Here is a 22477-nt window from a genome sequence, read left to right as displayed (position 1 = left end):
TCACCCAAAGCGGCAGTCTTCCCTGGCATGCTAGCTACTTGGCTGCGTCTGCCCCCTGTCTGCCCCAGCAAGGCCAGGGTTAACCCTGGGCGTCTCTCTCCTCCCCAACATGGAAGGCCATTGAATGGCTGCCTCCCCCAGTCAGCAAACACATTGGCTGAAGCTGAGGGTGGATCTGGGGTTGGAGCGGCACTCGGGCATGGATCCTCGACTGGAGCTGGATCTGCGAGCAGTCTCAGCCCTCCCTCCTCTGTTATGTGATGCCGCGGTCACAGCATGTACACACACAGCAGACAGACGGGAGGGGGAGGGCTGGAGAAGAGCTGTGCATTTTTCTCTGTGGGTCAGAGACGACTGTGTGCAGTGTTGGGTTTACTAGCTCACAGTAAAGAAAATGCAGTGGAGCGACCCCTGCATGAACCAACCCGGAAGGTTGAAAATAATGTTTTTGTTCTCCATTAGTCATTACCCCTTTTACGCGGTTTAGACCCTCTGTCCCTTTCGTCATTGTTCTTTTCTTTAACCTCAATATCCCACCCCTCTGCTCCCCCTGCCACAACCCCGTCTGTCCTCTCTGCTTTTACTCAGGCAGTACAATGGTCAGCCATCCTGTGCAGGGGGGGGTGTCCTAGCTGTATCCTTGGCAGTGAGGGCTCATGGGATGTCCTCACAGGGGTGGCATCCCACGAAGGCTGGAATACAGTGCCCCCTTTTAAGTTAACAGTATGATGCACTTTAAACATTCTTTTTTCCAATTTTGTAGCTGCCAGTGAACCAAGTCCATCTTTCTGATTTTAGGTTTGTTTATAGTAAGGACAACTCGATTATCAAAAGTTAATCAAAATACTTCAGATAATACAGAATCTTATAATAATCGTATTTGTGTTTGTAGCCTTGTAGCCTATTTGACCTAAATCTGCTTCCTGCCCTGACGCTCTCTGGTTCAGTTAACACATGATATAAAAGCTGACAATATAGTGAGAAACATGGTGAGAGACGGTGATTAACACCTGGGGTCCTGTATGATATTTAGATTTTTTTATCTTGTGGATTCCAAAGTAAATGGAGAGACAAAACACAGATTTTCTGAGGTGTGTCTATTATGTATTGCAGGTAAAGAACATCTGGCTGATGTTCTTTACCTGCCAGTGGATTCTAGACTAAAATGAACTGAACAGCCTCGGGTAACTCGTACTTATTGTTATTTCCTTTCCTGTTTGCCCCAATCAGTATGTGCAGTTGGTAAAAAGACCAGTGCCTGGTATAAGGTGAGATGTAATGAGTCTCTACTGGCCATCAGACAAGGCAATAGCAGCTTCTTTATTAGATCATTACAGGGAACAGGTCAAACCCTACTGCTAATCCAATCACAATTGACACTCAAGCTCTTTCACCAAATGCTGTTTCCCCAATAGGTCAAATGGAACCTGACATGAGCCAATGACCTATAATCTAAACCTAATAGCAATTAAGGTTGTTTCCAGGGTGCTGCAGACTATCGCTGTTGGTCATCAGGCGTGACTTGTGGACACTCGCTCTTCATGGATGCTATGGTTGCAATCAGTAGTTGTGCAGTTACATGTCCGCATGCAGATTCTGGTTGGAGTTTGTCCGATTGTGTTCCTGAATTCTAATTAGGGTTTGTCTAATAGAAAGGTTTGAGTATAACATTGCCACAGAATACAGATGGGAGGTCATGCAGTTCAGTCAGGATCTTTGTTTGTCACAATTGAGTGATGCAAATATCTGAGTCGGCAATCCACCACCCAGCAATGAAATCACTGATAATTCTGTGCTTTGTATTTTGTGTATTTTTTTCTGCGAGGGTCAAAAGTTTTTCAGTTGCCGGTTTGTACTCTCATTAAAAATGCAACAAGGAAACACAAGGCCTCGCCGAGATCACCTGTTTATAGTTCACGCAGCCGTGTTCATGTGTGTGTGTACTTCAACAGCAAACAGACATGTGGTTCCTTCGCTGCTCACAGGTCAGAGCAAACCACCGCTTGGTGACCATGTTGACCACAGGGCTTTGCTGTCTCCGCCCCTTCTTGTTTTAACGTTTTGTGAGCTGTTAAATGTTAGACAGAGTGACTGAGACAGAGACGTATCCCTGACTACATGCAAGTCCGTGCTGTTTTTATTTGGTATTTTGTTTTTATTTTACTTTGCTTCTGTGTGTATTTGTGAACTTTGGCTAAGTCCCACTGCTCTCTCACTTGTCTCCAAATGGCATCAGAACCAGGAGTTGTTACAAACACAATCTTCATGGTAATACTAGTTGGGGACAAAATAAAACATGACTGAGTTCATGTGTACGATACCTTATATTAACCACCTCCTTCCCTTTTTCCCCCCTCACCTTCTGCTTTTCCTCAGTGTGCTTGGACAACTGTAAGCATAGTGCGTGTAGCCTGCAGGGCCAGTGCTGCCATGACCAGTGCCTGGGCAGCTGTTCTGAGCCAGGTAATGCAAGTAGCTGTGTGGCCTGCAGGAACCTCCAGCATGGGAATACCTGTATGGAGAAGTGTCCTCCTGGATACTATGTCTTCAGGGGCTGGCGCTGTGTCAGCTTCTCCTTCTGCCAGGTTGGTAATAACTAAAATTCTTAAGGTGTACTTGTCTAATATTTAGCTTAAATGTGGACACGGTAAACTGCAGACGCTGGTGTGAGCATTTGTGTTTCATTTGTGTGTTTTTTGTGTGTTTTTTTAATCCAGGAGCTCCACAACCAGTGTAAACAGACTAAGATGTTGAACCAGGACCGAGACTTGGGCTGCTACGAATATGTCATCCACAACGGGGCCTGTATTCCGGAGTGTCCTTCTGGATACACCACTATCAACTCCACTACGTACGTCTGCCGCACACACACACACCCCTTTAATGCCACCATAAACACTGCTGTGTTATTGATGGTGGCCACCATTACATGATCGGAGATGTAATTGTCACCCACAACAGATCATCCCTCTGTGACAGTGGATTGTGGTCACTCAACACACTCAATAACCTTTGCACACAAGAGATGATTGTGTTTGGAAGTAGATCAAACAAAAAAGGACGGGAGTATTTTTCCACCATGGAAAGTCTCCCCTGTGGAAGGAAAAGCAGCTGGGCTGCCCGCAAAACATCACCTGCAACTCTGTTTGCCTGGTTATGAAACGTAAACAGTGCTGTTTAGCTGTTTTAAGCATTCAGCTTTTATGATTTACGAGCAAGTGCAGTGTCAATTGATAGCCTGTGAGAAAGACCACGTTCTTATGATGTGGATACCATATGAAAAACCAAATGCTGATGGCTCTAATGTCAATTAATATTGGTTTGCTATAAGTTGCACCAAATACAAAGTTGCTATATAGGCGTGAGACTACATAATGTCAAATGAAAATATGTCCTCTAATCTCAATTGCTGTAAATGAGTCCGTGGTGTTTTCACAGCCTCCATCACATTCTGCTCTCCATGATTACACAGCTGCATCCAGTCAAATCTTTCCCAAGCTGACATAAAAGAACAAAAAGTTGTCCACAACACTTTGTTAAAGTTTATTTATTTTTTACTTTTCCTATTCCAATGTTTCTAATCATGTTAAAGTGTTGATTATTTTGGAAACAGTGCACTGGGGTGAAGTAATGTGCCCAGGTCTTTATGCACCTAATAGCCAATTATTTTCCTATTGAAGGGATTATTCAATGTTCAGAACCTGAGCTCAACTCTACAGTCTGTCTGGAACCTGTTTACTTATTATGGTTGAGTGATTCCCAGGAGATTATTTCATGTTAAATAATAGCAAAATAGTAATAATGATTGTTGGTTGATTGTCAGGACTTGGTGGATGTTTTTAAACCCACTTAGGGTAACAAGCATGTACACTGACAGGGTCACTGCCGTTCATAGCTGGATGAGAAATGCTTTGGGCGTACAGATCCTCAGTAGTAGTAGTAGTAGTAGTATGAGAAGTAGTAATATAAATCAGTGTTTAATGTGGTTAAAAGTACAGAGGTGAAAGATCAGCAGTCCAAATCCCTATTATCCTTAAGCACACTCAACCGCTTATCTTATTGTAAATCCCCTCTGGATAAAAGTGTCAAAAACACTGCCTGGACCTCACCTGGTCCTGTTTAGCACACAGCTTTGTCTGCATGTGCAGCAAGCAAGGGCATGACCTTATTTAGCATTCTTACTTGAAGTAGACGGGGGTCGAGGAACATCAACTGGCTTCCTCATTTAGCGCCAGTAGCTGTTGCTAAACGAGGACACAGATTTGTTTTGAGGCCAAGCATGTGTTTTGAGACCACTCCTGTTTTCATGCTTTCACATACACAGGTGTGTGCAATGAGGATACAATGTTTTTCAGGGGAAACTTAATGCATGTAACACTCCTGTTGTTTGTTTTTGGCGAGGCAAATCTGACTAAACAGCTCTCACAGGAGTTGCCAGCTAAATAAAAGAAAAAAAAAAAAGATCATATGCCAAGTCACATACCAAGAAGTGGTAGACTTGTTTATTTAAGCTGTGACAAAATACTTTACTGAGTACGACACCACTTTTTTGTTGGTGTAAAGACAGAGAGAGAGACACATTAATGGAGTGTGGGGAAGATTGGGTGAAGAAGAAGCACTGAGAGGTGTGTTTCTCTGAGGTTGTTCTAATAAGAGCAGGTTGTGTTCTGGAGACGTCTGCATCGCTTGAAGACTTAGGTCTGCCGGATGATTGATGGTATTTGTGTGTTTCTTGTGTACCTGTGAATATACGCGTTTTTTTGCGTATACATGTGTACATGCAGGAGTGTACGTGGATTTGAGTGTTTGTGTGTGCCGAACGTGTTTGTGACTACATTAGCTCGTTCCTGCTACAGCGTTTGGTCGGGTTACTTTTTCCAGGTGCAGGCTGGGGGGGAAATGTCCACTGTGTCCAGATGGAGAGAGGTTTATATATAGAGAGAGAGAGAGAGAGAGAGAGAGAGAGAGAGAGAGAGATGTATTTATTAGGTAAATAACACACACACACACACACATACACAGAGCTTTAGTACACCCAGCGGAAATGGGAAGAACATTTCAACCAAACATTACTTTTTCCAAAATGTATCTTTTTTTGTAAGAGAGAGAGATTGACTTTCCCTTGCATGCTGCCAGCCCGCAGGGATTATCAGGTGCTTAGACAGAAAAGAACATTGCTTTAAGTCTCAGTCATACACCCCTGAGGCATGCGGCAGAATGGCATCCTCTGTGTGTGTGTGTGTGTGTGTGTGTGTTTGTTTGTGTGGTTACGTATAGATGTATGTGTGCACACATTATGTGATAAACAAAACTTTTTCTTTTCGTTGGCATTCTGACGCAGTTGCAACATCAGGGGGCCTCTGTGTGTCTGTTTTGCTGCTCTGGTTTGGTTATAGCAAGAACAAGCGTCATCACCACAGCGGCTTAGCCTGGCAGAAGCTACACCCAGACAGAGACACACACACACACACACACACGCCCAGACAGTCAGGCAGGCAACACAGATTGTACATATGAGTACACACACGCACACACACACAGTTGGCATCATGATTTTTCTGTGACGCCAATAAACAGTAAACTACCACCTGCCCTTTGCTCTCTGTACAATTCAAATGTAAGTATCTGTAATGTACTTCTGGATGTTTAGTTGCATTCGGGCTGTCCTCAACCAAAGACATTCTTAGTTGACGAACCTGTGATTTTGTCCACCAATCGCTTAGTTGATTTAAAACTGAATTTCTCCGGAAAGAATCGCACAAAAGCACCTCTTTAAATCTTGTGTTTACAATGTATCCTTCACTTGGATATATTTTCTCCCCGTCTTCGTCTGTCTCTCCAGCCGTCCCTAAAATCTACTGAATAGAGTTTGCTCATCTTTCCTGGATGCTGTGGCAGTAGTACAGCAGTGTGCGTGCGCGCGTGCGTGCGTGCGTGCACGCACTTGGTCTGGTTCCGCCAGGCCTGGGCCCAAAACCAAACCCGAGCGTCAGCTGCGGCCTCTGTTGCAGATGGTTCTAGCAGACCCTGGAGCCCGAGTCATGGAGTTCAGCCGGACAGATAAACACTGTCTCTTTAAGAGCTGCCATTGGACCCAGCCTGTCTGCCTGTGTGTCTGTGTTTTTCACTACAACGGCCCAAAACATTCTTTCATTCTACACTGCAACTAGAGCATTACTTTGGAGAATTTGAATATACGATTTTCTATGTGGGAGAAAGAATGAGGATTTTTCTCTCACTGTTGTTTTTAAGAGATCATTACAGTGTGTTTCCACTCGCCCAGCAGTCTTAGAGGGGAAACAATTATTTGGCCTCTGATTGACGTAAATTATTAAGAGTTTGATAAGATGGAAACTAGGTGAAGGCAGGTGTGTAATGGATCATTCGGCTCTCTTAGTGTGGATAGCAAAAGGCCAGACAAGGACCACGACCACACCCCCACGACTCACTGCTTCATGTCACCATGGTGAATGTCATCCATAGCATGGCCTGGCTGTTAAGGGGAAAGGTAGGGGCACAATTTTGGTGAGAGTGTGTGTGTGTGTGTGTGTGTGTGTGTGTGTGTGTGTGTGTGTGTGCTTCCTGGAAAGGGGGATTATGACAAGAGTTGCATAAACATAGAATTAACTCAGGGTGAGCTTACAAATGGCAGTGCATGCAGAGCTTGCATGGTCCCCGCAGCGAACAACAGCATCCTTTGTTAGCTGTTCCCCGGGCACAGGGGCTGCTTTGAAAAGGTGCCTGTTAATGCTGCCGTTTGATGTCATTGTCTCCTCTACTTTGAGTTTTGAAACCCTGATTGGACGGCTTCAAAATCCATTCTAGCGAACCAGTGTCACCCCCAGCCCTCTTCTGAATTGTAGATGTATTTTTCAAGAAAACAGATCATTTTGACCCAACTTTGTTGTTTTTTCAGAGCTGCCCCCTTAAAAATACATTGGGTGGGGGAAGCTATCACTCGGTGGTGTTAGGAGCGATACACTGAGGTTTGTGGAGCAGACCAACCAAAAAAGCAGCGTTTTAGTTTACGTCTAAGGCAGACCTTTGTGGTTAGGGGTGTCAGGGCTGGAAGGGGAATTAAAGGGAGGGATTATGTTCTTTCGAGAGGGCTTCAGGAAAAAAAGTGTTCATTTGTGAATGAAGCATCGGATCCCTTTTCTCCACATGGCGTGTACCCGGCTCACTAGACAAGGCCTGCCTTTTGTGAATGAATTTGCTGAAAGGCAGCACCATCAAGGCCTCATTGCACAGTATACGTGTGTGTGTGTGTGTGTGTGTGTGTGTGTGTGTGTGTGTGTGTGTGACTACGTGCACAACCACATGTTTGCAGGGAGAGAACGCCACTCAGAGAGCTGAGAGAGGGGAATGCCTGTTGGGAACTGCAGCTGGTGTTTCAGTCATGTTGTTTTTGTTATTTATGATTGTGCATTTATGTGTGTTGTATGTGCAACAGAAGTAATTGAAGCAAAGGATGATAAAGCTCTCTCCTGTATCCCCCAGTGCTAATAAAAATGAAGGAGGCTCAGATGTGGATGAGAGATTGCGTAATCCAATTCCACTGCTAAGAGCCTATGGATTCATTACGGGACTTATTAAATTAATTGAGAGAATTATACAGATTCACCTCTGAATACATCATCTCATTCATTGAATTGCAGGGCACTGTTTGATTGTCTCTCATTTGAGATGATGAGTTTGAGAAACCTTACGTTCAGTATTGTTGATATCTAGTTAATTGTACATCTTCCTCCCACTTTGGTTATTAGACCAGTCTTTTTTTATGTAGTGAAGTCAAATAAAGGATGTGCTTTTAATGAGCACGTTTGTTATATTTGCTTTATCTGGAAGGGCGGAGAACATTAGGAACGAGATGTAAAAACAAGACTGAGCAGAACACAAACTCAAACATGAAGCCAGATGGCTGCCTGCATATCAAATTCAGAATAGACTGCAGCAACTGGAATAAATGTATGTCAGTTTAATTTCTCTAAACAGATTCACCCTTGTTGTTTAGAAAATGCCACGTCATCCCCGGTCCCAGCTCATGTCACACCAGTACGTCACTGAGCATGCCTGCCTCATACCATTCATCTATGCGTCATTCCATTTCTGATATGAGCACACAGACACATTGCAGCCTCTGTAGTTTTGTGGCTTTGGAGTGTATCGTGGAACAATAATCCCTTTCTGATTAAATGCCAATAATGTTCTTGATTGTCTGTATTGATCTGCTTCAATAAGGTTCTCTGCCCAGCATATCAGTGAGTATTTACTGCATTTAAATGGCTCTATCTGTGTACATCTCACTCTCTCTCTCTCTCTCTCTCTCTCTCTCTCTCTCTCTCTCTCTCTCTCTCTCTCTCTGCAGGTTGACCTGTTTGCCATGTGCAGGACTGTGTCCTAAACTGTGTGCGGGAAACAAGTTAATTGACTCTGTAACTTCAGCCCAAGCTTTGAGAGGTTGCACTGTTCTCCACGGCAACTTGATCATCAAGATTCGAGGAGGGAGTGAGTACTACTGCACCTCACCCTCTCGAGTCTCTGGTTCTCACACTATGTCTGTCTCCTTCTCCCTCCATCGCTCAGGTTCTCAGCCAATGTTGCTCTCTTTGTTGGGACTTCTAGCCATACAGTCTGTGTATCCACCTGTACATTTCAAATGTGTGTTTGTCTGACCGTATGACCATCTGTGTCTTTTCTGCCATCACCTACTAGCTATCTGTATGACCAAATGTCCATCTCCTTGCAGATAACATTGCAGCTGAATTGGAGGCTAGTTTCGGCCAGCTTGAGGAGATCACAGGCTACCTGACTGTTCGCAGAGCCTACGCCCTGGTCTCCCTCTCCTTCCTCCGCAAACTACGTGTTATTAGAGGGGAGCATCTTGAGGGAGAGTAAGTCCCCTCTCCTCTCTTCACTTCTCCTCTCCGTTTAGATAATCACAGTGTTTAATTTCTTCACCTGTCTTCCCCCTGTCTCTCTTAGGGTCTTCGCCTTCTATGCGCTGGACAACCAAAACCTGCGTGAGCTGTGGGATTGGTCCAAGCACAACCTGACCATCCATCGCGGTCGTATGTTCTTCCACTACAACTCCAAACTTTGCATGTCTGAAATCAGAAAGATGGAGGAGGTGACGGGAACCAAGAAGCGCAACCAAAAGAATGACATTGCTGTACGCACCAACGGGGACCAAGCCTCCTGTAAGATAACCAGAACGTCAGACTTGAGATTGTCATCTGATGTTTGCCACCTTACTGATAACATTTGTATTCATGTTCTTAACCTGCTCTAGATTTCTTTGTGCCAGCAGTACAAACATGATCGTTGTTTTCTCAATCTAATATGCATAGTGTTGTGAGTAAATGAACTGCAGAGCAACTAGAACAAATCATAACAAGTGTTGGATGAAATAAAATACTGTATCTACATAGACAGCCTTCCTTCAGGGTAAACACAGAACGCACACCCTTACTCTACATGCATTTTGCAGGTTTGTTTCTAACCATAACGGCGTGATTGTCTATACCTCAAAAGCAGAAGCGGTGGGGTGTTTGATGTTCTACTGCTGAGCATTGTCTGTTTCACCCCTTAGGTGAGACCAAGCTGCTGAAATTCACCATGATCAAGACCGCATCAACTATGATTATGTTGAAGTGGGAACCCTTTTGGCCTTTAGACTTCAGAGACTTGCTGGGCTTTATGGTTCTCTATAAAGAGGCGTAAGTACCCGATCAAAATCCCTGGATCATACCATGGCACATCACAGTAGGTCCTGTTTTAACTGGTTTTTCCTCTGACATCAATGATGGAACATCCTATGCTTTTCAGTAGCTTTAAATTAGCTGAAACTAGGATTTGCTCGGGTGTTCCTCAGGGTCAATTCTTGGATCTTTGCTTTTTAATTTGTACAAACACATCAGTCATATGCAGATGACGGACAGCTGTCTGCTGATGGTCTTAGTCCTATAAGCAAGCTTATAGGATCAATATAAACTACTGAATGTCATGAACTCTTTTACAGCTGATTAAAGACAAGACGGAGTTGCTAGTCAGGAAATGTACTCACACCTAGAATCACTGTCTGTGGAGTACAGAGAACACATCAGGAGTTATTTTGGACTAAGCTTTGAAAGTCATGTCAGTAACTTAACCAGTAGAAGCTAGTTCAGATTGCAGCAGTCAACGCATTACTCCAGTACATTAAAACACTTCAATTGCTGCCAGTGAAATACAGAATCAGTCAAAATGCTACTTATAGTCTTAAAAGCACTGAATTGTTTGGCTCCCCATGTTACCCGTCCTAAAATGTGCCTTATAAATACAAAGCGTGTTTCCTTAACTTGCCAAATACGCTGCATTGATGCTTCTCACTGTTAGTTTGAAGCGGTTGATCCATGTTCTCTGATCTCTGCTCCAGGCCGTATAAGAATGTGACGGAGTTTGATGGACAGGACGCATGCGGCTCTAACAGCTGGGTGATTGCTGATGTTGATCCTCCATTACGTTCCACGGATGGCAAGAAGGCGGATGATCCGGGGCACCTGATTCGACCATTGAAGCCCTGGACCCAGTACGCCATTATGGTCAAAACCCAACTATCTACATCTGATGAGCACCAGGTTCATGGAGCCAAGAGCGCCATCATCTACTTCCGTACCAATGCCTCCAGTGAGTCCCACCACTTAAAGACATACACATACAAGTATGGTTAGGTTTAGGAAAATGTGTTTTTAGAGACTTTGTACTTGGTTTTGGCCGTTAGATTTGATGGAAATTGTCACTGACTGTAGAAAATATCTGACTTCACAATTAGATGATAAATAAATTATACAGAATCACAATTTCTGGTCTTGTGTTAAAAGTACCCTGTAGAGTTTTCATACATCACCATTCCAGTCCTAACTGTTGTCTTGCTCCATCCCTCTCAGAACCCTCTGTGCCTCTGGACCCCATCTCCTCCTCCAACTCCTCCTCTCAGATCATCCTGAAGTGGAAGCCTCCCACCAATCCCAACGGCAACATCACCCACTACCGCGTCATCTGTCGTAAGCAGTCCGAGGACAGCGACCTCTACAAGTTTGACTACTGCCTACAAGGTTCGTATCCACAGGTTTGATCCGTTCAAAAGTGACTGCAAGCAAATCAACTGCTGCTCACTTCACATTTTTTGGTCCTGGCTTTCCCTCACGCCTATTTCTCCTGCCCAGGAATGAAGCTGCCGTCTCGTACCCCGACCCACCTGGACAGTGAGGATGAGCAGAAGTGGAACCACACAGACGAGCCCACCTCAGGGGGCCGGTGCTGCGACTGCCCCAAGACTGACAACCAGCTCAAGAAGGAGCAGGAGGAGATAGAGTATCGCAAGACCTTCGAGAACTACCTCCACAATGCAGTCTTTGAGAGCAGGTACACACCCCGGATTGTAATTAATAATAATAATAATAATAATAATAATAATTAAGTGTTACAATTCTTGACTTTTTGAAATGTTTTATTCCAGAGCATGTTTTCATGCACTGTACAGCGGTGAGGTCACAACTTTAATGAACTTTACGCTTGTTTACGAAGCTTTTTATACATTCAAAATTCTGCACATTTAGCGTCATACCAAATGTAGCACCACAGGAGCTTCTTGCTTTGTTAGTTGCTGTTTGCGTCTATCCAGCCAGACTCAGTCACGCCTCTTTTGTGCCAGCCACCATGATCTGTGTCTCAAAACAGCTCTGTGCCAACTCTGTCTTGTCAGTTCGTGCGTGTGGTTTATGTAGACCCTTGTTTTTGTACAGGGCACTACTGTGGGGGGGGCTCAGGGTGGGAGGTGCTGATTTTCTGGGCCACGGTGCCCCTACCCTCTCCCCTGACACACACACACACACACACACACACACACACACACAGTCTCTCCCTCCGCTGTAATTACTGTGCCCATTATCATTCATGCCAGTCAGGGGCTCAGTCATGCAGACTGCCATTTGGACACACACAAACACTCAAACTCACACACACCTCAGCTGGATTTTGAACCCATGCTGTTGAATCAGCCAAGGTCAGCTCCATACACCGTAGTACACAAAGAACTCCTCGTGCTCTCTTTTTCCATCACGCAAATGGATGCAGGAAGCTTCATATTTTTTTCTTCTGCTTGAGCGAGTGTCGGTTCAACATTAACTACGCTTCCCTGTGCAGCTTCACCGCAGCAGCTTGGGGGAGGACACTTACTGGTGGTGAATTTGGACATTTGAACGTTAATTAATTGACAGGGATTCTACCTGTCCTGACACAGAGTTGCACTGCAGGTCTTCTGTGTCTCAGTTGGTTTAAGTACATGGCCTCTGTGGTGGGCCTACACTCATAACCACTGAGAGTAATGTGGTCCTGCTCATTGGCACCTCACAGTGGTGGGGGTTGGTAGCTCTTCCACCAGGGCACTAAATGGTATTTGTGGATAAATGTCATGCAGGCAGACTTGCTACTCACTCTAAAGGTTATTGTGGGCAGAGGTCCTCACTGGCCTCGTCCACACTACTGCTCTATCTGCCAGGATCTAATTCACATGAAATGCTTCTGACTTTTGTGTTGATAATTTATCCTGACTTTTCTGGGAGCCATTCGTGTTAATAGGACTGCGTGTAGAGGCTCTGGAAAATAACACTGCCTTCTTCAGGTTTTCAGTGGCATTTCACCTAATTCACTGCTCACTGCTTTACCTGTTGCTCTGTTTGTCCAGGCCATCTCGTCGCCGGCGCTCAGTGGGAGTTGCCAACACCACCCTGCCCTCTTTCTTCCTCACCGCAGCCCCCAGTCTGGCTTTCGGCTCCACCACAGCCACCCCTGAAGACGAGGAGGGATCCAAGGTCTCACACTGTTTAGATTTTTGTACCATACAGATTTGTCATTCTCCAGCCAATGTCTGCGCTGATCGTTTTTCTGTCCCCCATCCCAGATTTCCATTTTAAAGACGCACATGTAACCTAAGAAAATCAATATTGATCGTCTTTACATGTTGCTCAAAATCAGAGTGAAAGTGGAAAGCGGTCCCCTGAGAAAAAATGTATTTCCAATTCTCTAAATGTCTTTTAACTTTATGGACCTCTAAATTACTTTCTGAATCATTGAAAGCAGATGACATATTTATGTTTTTGTCACTACTGGAAAGAAATCAAAGGAAAATCAAATTCCTTTTCAGCTCAGCCTCAGAATGGCACAGGAAGCTGCTATTCTCCATGAAATCACTGACGCTGTTGAAGTAATAACATCTCTCTCGTCTTTTCTGCTCAGGTGGAGCTAAAGGTCTTTTCAAAGGAGTCAACAGTCATCTCCAACCTGCAACACTTCACCAGTTATAAGATAGAGATCATGGCCTGCAACCATGCGGCGGACGACCTCAAGCGCTGCAGCCTGGCTACTTATGTCAGTGCTCGAACTATGCCAGAGGGTAAGAACAAGTCAAAAATCTCACTCAGGAAATGTTCATTTAATTAAGGGTAAAATTATCAGTTTTAGTTGAAAGATGTTGATTCAACTTCATGGTCATTTTGGCAACTGGCAACTGAGTATACATGCTTTTGACAGACTTACAAGAACACACACAGTGACATGACCGTACACATTTAGCATTTACCTATGTATGAAGCATAGAAAGGACCATAGGTGATCAGAATAAACTCAAAACAGTTTAAACATGCATGCATGTCACATGTGCACCCAAACAAATGTTTCTAGAGGCAATCAGAAATTGAGCAATCAGAAATTGCCAACTAGAACAATGTGAAAATGCAGTACTTTATTCTGCACACATGCTCAGTGCTTTTCTTTTAATGTCTGGTACCTACAGAGAAAGCAGACGACGTCCCAGGCATAGTGACCCATGAGATAGTGACGGCCGAGCCTCCCTACGTGTTGATCAAATGGAATTCCCCTCGCTCCCCTAACGGCCTCATTATTCTGTATGAGGTGTTCTACAGGAAGGTGGGCGACTCGGAGGTCAGTACCAACCATCCCCGAACTTTTGAGAGAGTGGTGATGCAGGGAAACAGGGCAAGGAGGCAAGAGACAAGTGCAAAATAAAACATGAATGAAAATGCAGAGAGAACCAGGACTTATCTACGTAGACTCTGGAAAGTGGAGGCAGACGTATAAACTCCACCACCGTGTGTGTGTTTGCGTGTTGTTGTACCTGTGTGTTCGTGCACAGAAGTGCTCATCTCTGACAGTGTGCTTCTGTGCGTGTGTGGGTTGTTGTTGTTGTTTACTTGCTGTAAATGTGGGAATTCATCTCTCATTGCTATTCATTGCGGCGCTGCCTGACCCTAGGAGCCAGTAGCAGCTCTGTTACCATAGTGACAGAGCCAGGAAGGAAGACTCTAATGCAGTGGATGGACTGGCATCTCAGACGACATCTCCCGCACTGCACTGAAAACACACCACTCGCTCACAGACACACGCTGCAGCCGAAACAAACCCATCACAATTTATGTAAACTGACATTTCGAGCATGTCAGGGGTTGAAATTCATTATTAGTTTTTTTTGCACAGTGGTGGCATATGGCAAGACCTTAGAGTGACTGGTTTAACTGTTTGTATTAACTGTCCTACATGCTAAAAGTTGGGAATATTCTAACACAGTTTTGCAGGTTTTCTACTTTGATATCTGTAATTCCATCAGTCAAAAAATATGTAATTTTATTTTTAAGCAAGACCAAAGTGTTATTTTTTTATTTGGATTGATGAAGTTTGTGGAGGAGCATTATTAAACATTCTTATTGGAGTCAGCCTAAGATGAATAGTTTTCATATATATTTATGCATGTAGCGATACCTCCCAGCATGCACAAGGACAACAGACCCACAGATGCACATAAGTCTCATTTTATGTGTGTTTCTGTGTTTTCATTGAAGTTAATTGTGATCCACAATGTTTACATGTCTCCCCAGTGTGAGTGCATGTGGTGGACCCAGGCTCTTCATGTTGTCTTGAGTCAGGCCTTCTACAATGATCTCATTATTACATTGAATCAAAGTTAATTTCTTTCAGCGTACCTTTCCAGTTATAATTTTGATGTTGTCTAAAGGCAACACTTTGTTTAGAAACGTCTCTCTTCACGCACGTTATACTTCGCAGCTTTGTAGTGGAATCTGTGCTCGCTGTCATTATTCCTTGTGATATCTCGGGCTGAAGTGTTCTTTTCATTTTTTCTTCCAGGTTCACACAGCTTGTGTGTCACGGCCGGCCTACCTCAAGTCAGGTGGCACAAAGCTCTCACTTGTGCAACCTGGAAACTACAGCGTGAGGGTCCGCGCCACCTCCTTGGCAGGAAATGGCTCTTTCACAGAAACCACTTATTTCTTCATGCCCAATTGTAAGACCGGAGGCTACATGTCTGACTTAACTGAACTTACATGTCGCGCGTTATTCACACGAATCTGGAAGTTCATAAACTGCTTACATAATTGTTCATACATATTATAAGATATTTAATAACCAAGGGTTATATCAGCTGTTTTGCACATCAATATTCTTTAATACAGATCTGTCTTTCATACTCTGCAATCTTCCCAGTAAACTGACCGAAGACTTCTGTGTTTGTTACAGCGGATCCAGGTTTTATTTGGATTGTGATGGGTCCGGTCATCTGTTTCATCCTGCTGCTGTTCGTGGGAGGTGGAGTCTTTGTGATCCTCAAAAAGAGGTAAGGTCTTTGACTGGCATGCATCGGGATGATCCACCATGCAGGATATATAAACTGAGCAGATTACACTATATGACGTCAAAGAGGGAATGGTGCTTATTCTGATTATGAACCTATAGTGAGACTTCAAGAAGTGGGTGTTCAACTTGAATACCTTGAGCCCAATAGCTATCAGGAGTATGTGACAGGACAAATAAACAAGACAGATTCTGCAAGAAGGGCCGAACACACTGGAGAAAGTTCACATTGTATAACAGTTCTCAGCGTCTCAGATGCTTTCTGTTGTCGTGGTACAGGCAAACAGAAGGCCCGACAGGACCTCTTATCGCCTCCTCAAACCCAGAGTACATCAGCACCAATGATGGTAAGAATAGCACTACACAACTGCTAAGAGTGGGAAGTACAACATGTTGTGCTTTCTCCTGTATTTAAAAAGCACAACATGATGATTTGTGAATGGTTGCCTCATCGAAACGGCGATTTGTGCCTTGCTTTGCGTAGTGTATGTTCCTGATGAGTGGGAGGTGCCCCGGGACAAGATCACGTTGCTCAGAGAGCTGGGTCAGGGCTCCTTCGGCATGGTGTACGAGGGTATCGCCAAGGACATCATCAAAGGAGACCCAGACACGCAAGTAGCCGTCAAGACGGTCAATGAATCGGCCAGCCTGCGCGAGAGGATCGAGTTCCTCAACGAAGCCTCCGTCATGAAGGCTTTCAACTGTCACCACGTGGTACGACCCTTCATAGTGCTTTTCAAACAGTTCCTCTCACAGTTTCATCACTGACTAACAGGCACACTGGAGCAGCTATCCGTACACGTGTGAATTACTGTATATTACAGCTTTCCATCATGTATGACTCGTATAATCATGACTCGCTAGTTGTGTTGATTCTGCCATATTGACACACAGTTTGACTCCAAAAAGAAATGTTCACACTTGGTAAGCAATTGTGCCTACCAATATATTTTCATTTAATAGCCTCCTAAGCACTAATTAAATTGCCATATGTTGTGCTGTCAGCTGTAAAAATGTTGAGATGTAGGGGGGCCATTTTCGTATTATTTACCCACAGATGAAGAGAACGTTCACATGATGGCAACAGCTTATGAATGTATTAATCTTGTCTGCCTGGTTAACAGCAGGATTGTTTCTCTTAGAGGTAAAGTAACTGAGGACACCTTACCCACACTGAAGTCAAGTACTGAAATGTTAAAATCTAACGTGTTGAATTAAAAACTTTTACTGATGGTTTGAGGGTTTTTACATCCACATTTGGTGATGAAGTGTGGGAATTGTCATTTTCATATGTAGCTCTTCATATCTAAATGAACAAAACTCTGACTTTTGATGGGTTTATTAGATATTATATACCTTTACCTCTCAACAAGAGATGAGGTGCTAGATTATTAAGTGTTTACTAGTGTCCCTAGTCAGTAAATACTGTAAGTTCACGCGTGTGTTTTTTTTTTCCTCTATATAGGTACGTCTGTTAGGCGTGGTGTCCAAAGGTCAGCCGACCCTGGTAGTGATGGAGCTGATGACCCACGGTGACCTGAAGACCTACCTGCGCGGTCTCAGGCCGGACTCTGAGGTATGCAACACAGAAATCCCATCTCATCAGGTGGAGATCGATACAGCTAAAGGATTAGCTTGGTTCTCATATTCAAACACATCACTGACTGACTTTGTAACTGTGTTTTTGTGTGTTTTTGTAGAACAACCCCACAGGCCATTCACCACCTACGCTGAAGGAGATGATCCAGATGGCTGCAGAAATTGCGGATGGCATGGCCTACCTCAATGCCAAGAAGTTTGTCCACAGAGACCTGGCCGCCAGAAACTGCATGGTGGCAGAAGACTTCACTGTCAAGATCGGAGGTACTTTTGCTTGCGTTTGTTTTCCTTTTGTTTTCCTTGTTGTTCATATTGCAGTTCATCTCGGTCAGTTGTTTGTTGTGGTTGAATTGAATCACAAATCTCTCTCACTCTCTTTCCCCCTCTCGTAGACTTTGGTATGACCCGAGACATCTATGAGACTGACTACTACCGTAAGGGAGGTAAGGGCCTGCTTCCTGTCAGGTGGATGGCTCCAGAGTCTCTGAAGGACGGAGTCTTCACTGCCCACTCTGACTGCTGGTAAGTCACAGTTCTGCAGCCGTTGTGCTGTCTTTGCAACCCTGATTACTTTGCTGGTGCCTTTTGATCACATGTGGTTGTGTGTGTGTGTCTGCAGGTCATTTGGCGTTGTGCTGTGGGAGATCAGTACGCTAGCAGAGCAGCCTTACCAGGGTTTATCCAACGAACAGGTTCTAAAGTTTGTCATGGATGGAGGATACCTGGACCGGCCGGATAACTGCCCCGAGAGGATGTGAGTGAATACAGACACGCCTTCACTGTCTTGATCCTTTAACTATATCTTGTCTGGATAATGTGACACACCATCTCAGATGTTTTAAGGTGGTTTTTGTCTTTTCTTTATAAACCTCTTGCATCAGAACACCAAATATTGTGTAAAATAGTAAATCCTTTTTCTCCCTTTTCCAGGCACAGCCTAATGCAGATGTGTTGGCAGTACAACCCCAAGATGCGGCCGTTGTTCCAAGAGATCATCGAGATGCTGCGGGAGGAGCTGCACCCGTCTTTCCAGGACTTTTCCTTCTTTTACAGCGAGGACAACAAAGTCCCCGAGACAGAGGAGTATGACCTGGACCTGGAGAACATGGAGAGCATCCCACTGGACCCGTCTTCATACTCCCAGAGAGAGGAGAGCTTAGGCAGGGACAGCGGGCCCTCGGTGGCCCTCAGGGGGAACTATGAGGAGCATGTCCCCTACACACACATGAACGGTGGCAAGAAAAACGGACGAATCTTATCGTTGCCCAGATCCAGCCCTTCCTAACATTTCCTGTTTCCTAAAAGACCTTGTTTAACCCCCCCCATCATATTTCTCTTCCAGTCCATTTCTTTCTGTATCTTTCATGTTCCTCTCATCATTTTCTAATGATTTTCGTATTCTTGGAGAAGCCCTTCAAAAACGACACAGATCTCAGGACTTTTTATTTTCTCCCTCGTGGCTGCCGCACACAGGCAAGCGAGGGACCTCAAACATGGTGTAACTCTTTTGTAACTTCCTCAACAACACATTGGACTTTCTATTACCATATCACCTATCTATTGTTTTTCACTATTGCCACGTTTCCAGGACTCCTTGTGATGGAAACAGAGAAAAAAACAAAACTGTGAACACGACAAACCTTAGACAACCAAGATGGCTGCTTATGCTCGACCTCCTCCAGACTTGTCCCTCCTCCTCTCCCCACCAATCTGCATTTCCACATTTTTGTGCTTTGTTTTTGTTTTGTTTCTCTCTCTTAAGTGAAATCTTTTTACTCGGATAGTGGCCTTTTTGTATGTGGCCTATAAACAAAGAGAAGTGTCTATCAGCGCTTGTACTAATTTCCCTTTGAACAATGACTTAATCGGTTTGGAACAGTGGGATGACTTTCAAAGACTTGATTCTAGAACAAACATCTATTCCTAGAGGAATGTTTTCTTATTTTTATTTTATTTTTTTGGTTCTGCAGAATTCCAAACTTCACACAGATTCATCGGGTGTTTGGTGAATAGTTTTAATTTATTTGCTTTTATTATCTTCTCTTCTCCTCTTCTGTTTCTCAGTTTTATGTCTGTGTCCTCACTATATGGCTGAAGGATATTTAAACAGTTAAGAATTTGACAAAAGAGTTCCTCAGACTGACCAATAGCTGCTGCTTTGATATATTTTAGTGGGTATATAAATATATAAATATATATAATATATATAGTATATATGGAATATTGGTATTTATATACCAGTATTTCATATATAATATATGGCATATTGATGTTTTTGTAAATAGTTCATATTTGTAATATTTTCATCAGAAGCTTTGCTAGTATTTTGTTTTGCCAGGTTTTTTCTTTCTGGGTTTTTTAATTTTCTTATTTTTATAGCCCAAGAAATCACACTAATCTACCATCAGTGCTCTCTGTGTCTTAGGCCTCCAGTCCCTCTTGAGTTCTCTCTGTTCGCGTGGATGGGAAAGGAGAAGGCCCACGAAATATTGTCAACTCACTGCATCATTTTGGGGTTTTTTTAAAACCGTGTTCCCTCTGAGAGCTGAGGAGGAAACTTTGTTGCAGCAATGGAAAAAATACGAAATAACCAAAAAAAAAAAAGCTTTATAAAAGGGGGGTATGAGGTCTTTCTAGGTGGAAGTGCACCTGATGTTTGTTTGTCTCTGTGTCTGCTGTGTCTCTCTGGTCAGATCACGCTGGAGCTGAGGTCTTTATGCGCTTGTTATCACAGGTTCATCACGTCTTTCACGTTGTCCAGGTCGACGTTAACTGTCGGTGAGGTTAGAGAGCGTGGAGAGCTCGTCCTTTGCCTGGTGACTGCACTTCCTTGTGTTGGCGTAACAGTGATGGCTTTTCAGTTGACTGGTGTGGGTGCTGCTTGGATCAGGGCGGGATGGGGAATTAACAGCAGCTCTCAGCCAAATGCAGGTGAAGTGAAACAATGAGGCCCTTTTTTTTCTAACCATCTGTTCTATGACTTGCAGTAAACGCCCTCATTGTTTAAATCGTACAGCAGTAGCCTTCACATCTCACCTGGGATCTGGTTCAGTTCAGGACCTCAGTGTTAGATGGAAGGTTCTATTCATTTCACACATTATCTTCACCTCTCATTGTTCGTGCTCGTTTTGCTCTGCACCACACACACACACACACCTCCTGCACACTCTCCCTCCTCAGTCTTCCCGAGGCTTCCTATTGGCTGCTGAACTCACTGCTCAAAATCAGGCTATTGGAAATTTCCACGTTTTGTGGTCGAGGGGCTGGAGAGGAATACGGAAAGTTCCAACTGTGTTCAGAGTGCACAGCAGGTAGTGGAGAGAGGGGCAGCCTCTCTATCTCTCTGAGAGAGAGCGAGTGTGTGAGTGATTGTTAATCCTATTATTGTCTCTGCTATCACATGCAGTCGGGCTGTCGGGACACGGTGTGCAGCAGCTATTTCACTCAGGTCTGACATTCCAGGATTTAGTTGGAGCTGCTCGTTCCCTCGTTGCCCCCCCCCCCCCCCGGTTTTGCCTGTCTGCAAAGCTGTTACCATCGCCACACCCCACCAGATTCAGAGCACACACATGAAAGACTTTGTTTTTCCTTCTTAATAATCGAATATCTGAAGTTTGTCCCTCTTTCCTGGAATCAAAAACATTCCTGTCTACCGTACCCTTACTCAGAGCTGCGGAAGGATGAGTTGCTGATCCCTCATCAAGATCATTCATTTACTACGACCTGTATTCGGAGCCCGAAGGCCGTCTGAGTTTTAGATCCTCCATAATCGCTCCTCTCTCACTCTCTATCCGCAGCAGTCGATGGTTTGGGAGGGGATAGTCGGCAGACTTTTTATTTTTCTGGACACAACGACCAGTGTTGCTGCCAATCTAGCCGAACAGCATTCAGCACTTATAGTATAGCCAAAGTGTTGGCAGCTTTCTGTCAACAATGAGAACCCACAGAATCAGAGTCAGAGAAAGCAGAGACGCTGCCTCCATGTTTTACCAGTGCCTTCTCAAACCCAGAGCCACATCCAGGCTAGTTATATCGGCTAGTAACACACACACACACACACACACACACACACAGGCCTCTGTGCTCTCTGCATTTCTTCTCACGAGGCAGGCGAGGCAGAGAAATTTCAAAGCTGCATTTACATTTGTGTTTGTAGGGTTGCAACTTTGTTCTTTGCTGGAAGAGAAGTAGAAGTCTTTGGGGCGGTTTTATTTTTAGATTTTGTATTGTTGGTTTTAGCTTGTTGCCAGCGTGTAAAGGTCTGAACACTAATGTTCACCTCGTGCTTTAGCGGTGACACTGTGGATCGGCCAGAGTCTGTGCTGTTGCGCACTCGTAGGTGCCCGAGGTTAGGATGTAGATTTTAGCAAATTATTCTGAGGAGTTACAATCTTGGGCTTTTGTACTTTGTAAATAATCTGTGACATAGTTTGGAAATAAAAGCAGAAAAAAGATATATAAAAAAAAAAAGAAAAATCTGATGCCCGTCAGTTTTGCGTACATGACAGGGAAAAAATGGTGGCCCTCAGCTGTGTCGCACTTCCACACAACACACTAATACTAAATTCTTATTTTAATTACTAGTTAGTTCATCTTTGTATACACTGCATACTCTAAATCCAGTTAGAATTAGTGTGTACGATGGAAGTGGGGCATCGCTCTCGTCTCTACCTTGACCTAGGTTGCTTATCTTGTGGTGGTGTTCACATGCATATGCAATTTTTAATTAAGATGATGCCCATATCTTTGAAATACCAGATATTTATTTTATTATGATCATTGTCATTGTATAAGAAGAACACAGTTAGCTTTTTAGTCGAGCATTTTTACAGTGTTTGAGAGTAGAGCGACGTAAAAGCCTAGTTTGTTATTGTACAGCTGGTGTAGCTGATGGTGAGCAGCAACAGTGCTCGTTAGCTAGTTAGTAAGTAAGTAATTGTCGTCGTCTTTGTGTTTGGCCAGAGTCTACCTCAGTGCATATGGAGGAATCAGTCTAAAGAGCCTAAATCATCCCCGTCAGTCTGTCAATATCCGATTATTTAAAATAATATCACTTTATCGTACATTACCAACACTGCTAATGAATTCCTTTCCCTCGTGGTGTATTGAACCCCTCTCCCTTCTTGTCGTCTACGTTTTCTCTTCTTGTGTGTCGGGGGGGGGGGGGGGGGAA

The 22477-nt window shown here is 44.0% G+C and overlaps 1 protein-coding gene across 1 annotated transcript in view; it reads left to right on the top strand.

Annotated features, from left to right (window-relative positions):
- The window catches only part of insrb (insulin receptor b), a 69739-nt gene extending 47557 nt beyond the window's left edge, over positions 1 to 22182 (top strand). The window contains exons 3-23 of the mRNA XM_031864320.1: positions 2377 to 2585; positions 2718 to 2851; positions 8369 to 8508; positions 8750 to 8894; positions 8986 to 9200; positions 9593 to 9719; positions 10418 to 10668; positions 10929 to 11096; positions 11208 to 11406; positions 12728 to 12854; positions 13279 to 13435; positions 13835 to 13983; positions 15202 to 15358; positions 15592 to 15688; positions 15985 to 16052; positions 16190 to 16419; positions 17171 to 17281; positions 17406 to 17568; positions 17697 to 17826; positions 17924 to 18058; positions 18235 to 22182. Of these exons, the coding sequence (XP_031720180.1) occupies positions 2377 to 2585; positions 2718 to 2851; positions 8369 to 8508; positions 8750 to 8894; positions 8986 to 9200; positions 9593 to 9719; positions 10418 to 10668; positions 10929 to 11096; positions 11208 to 11406; positions 12728 to 12854; positions 13279 to 13435; positions 13835 to 13983; positions 15202 to 15358; positions 15592 to 15688; positions 15985 to 16052; positions 16190 to 16419; positions 17171 to 17281; positions 17406 to 17568; positions 17697 to 17826; positions 17924 to 18058; positions 18235 to 18589 (3467 nt within the window). The 3' untranslated portion in view covers positions 18590 to 22182. The remainder of the gene's footprint in view (positions 1 to 2376; positions 2586 to 2717; positions 2852 to 8368; positions 8509 to 8749; positions 8895 to 8985; positions 9201 to 9592; positions 9720 to 10417; positions 10669 to 10928; positions 11097 to 11207; positions 11407 to 12727; positions 12855 to 13278; positions 13436 to 13834; positions 13984 to 15201; positions 15359 to 15591; positions 15689 to 15984; positions 16053 to 16189; positions 16420 to 17170; positions 17282 to 17405; positions 17569 to 17696; positions 17827 to 17923; positions 18059 to 18234) is intronic.
- The last annotated feature ends 295 nt before the right edge of the window (positions 22183 to 22477 follow it).

The sequence above is a fragment of the Anarrhichthys ocellatus genome, unplaced genomic scaffold, assembly GCF_004355925.1.
Source record: "Anarrhichthys ocellatus isolate YVR2014 unplaced genomic scaffold, GSC_Weel_1.0 scaffold30, whole genome shotgun sequence".
Lineage (NCBI taxonomy): Eukaryota > Metazoa > Chordata > Actinopteri > Perciformes > Anarhichadidae > Anarrhichthys > Anarrhichthys ocellatus.
This window is presented reverse-complemented; position numbering and strand designations above follow the sequence as displayed.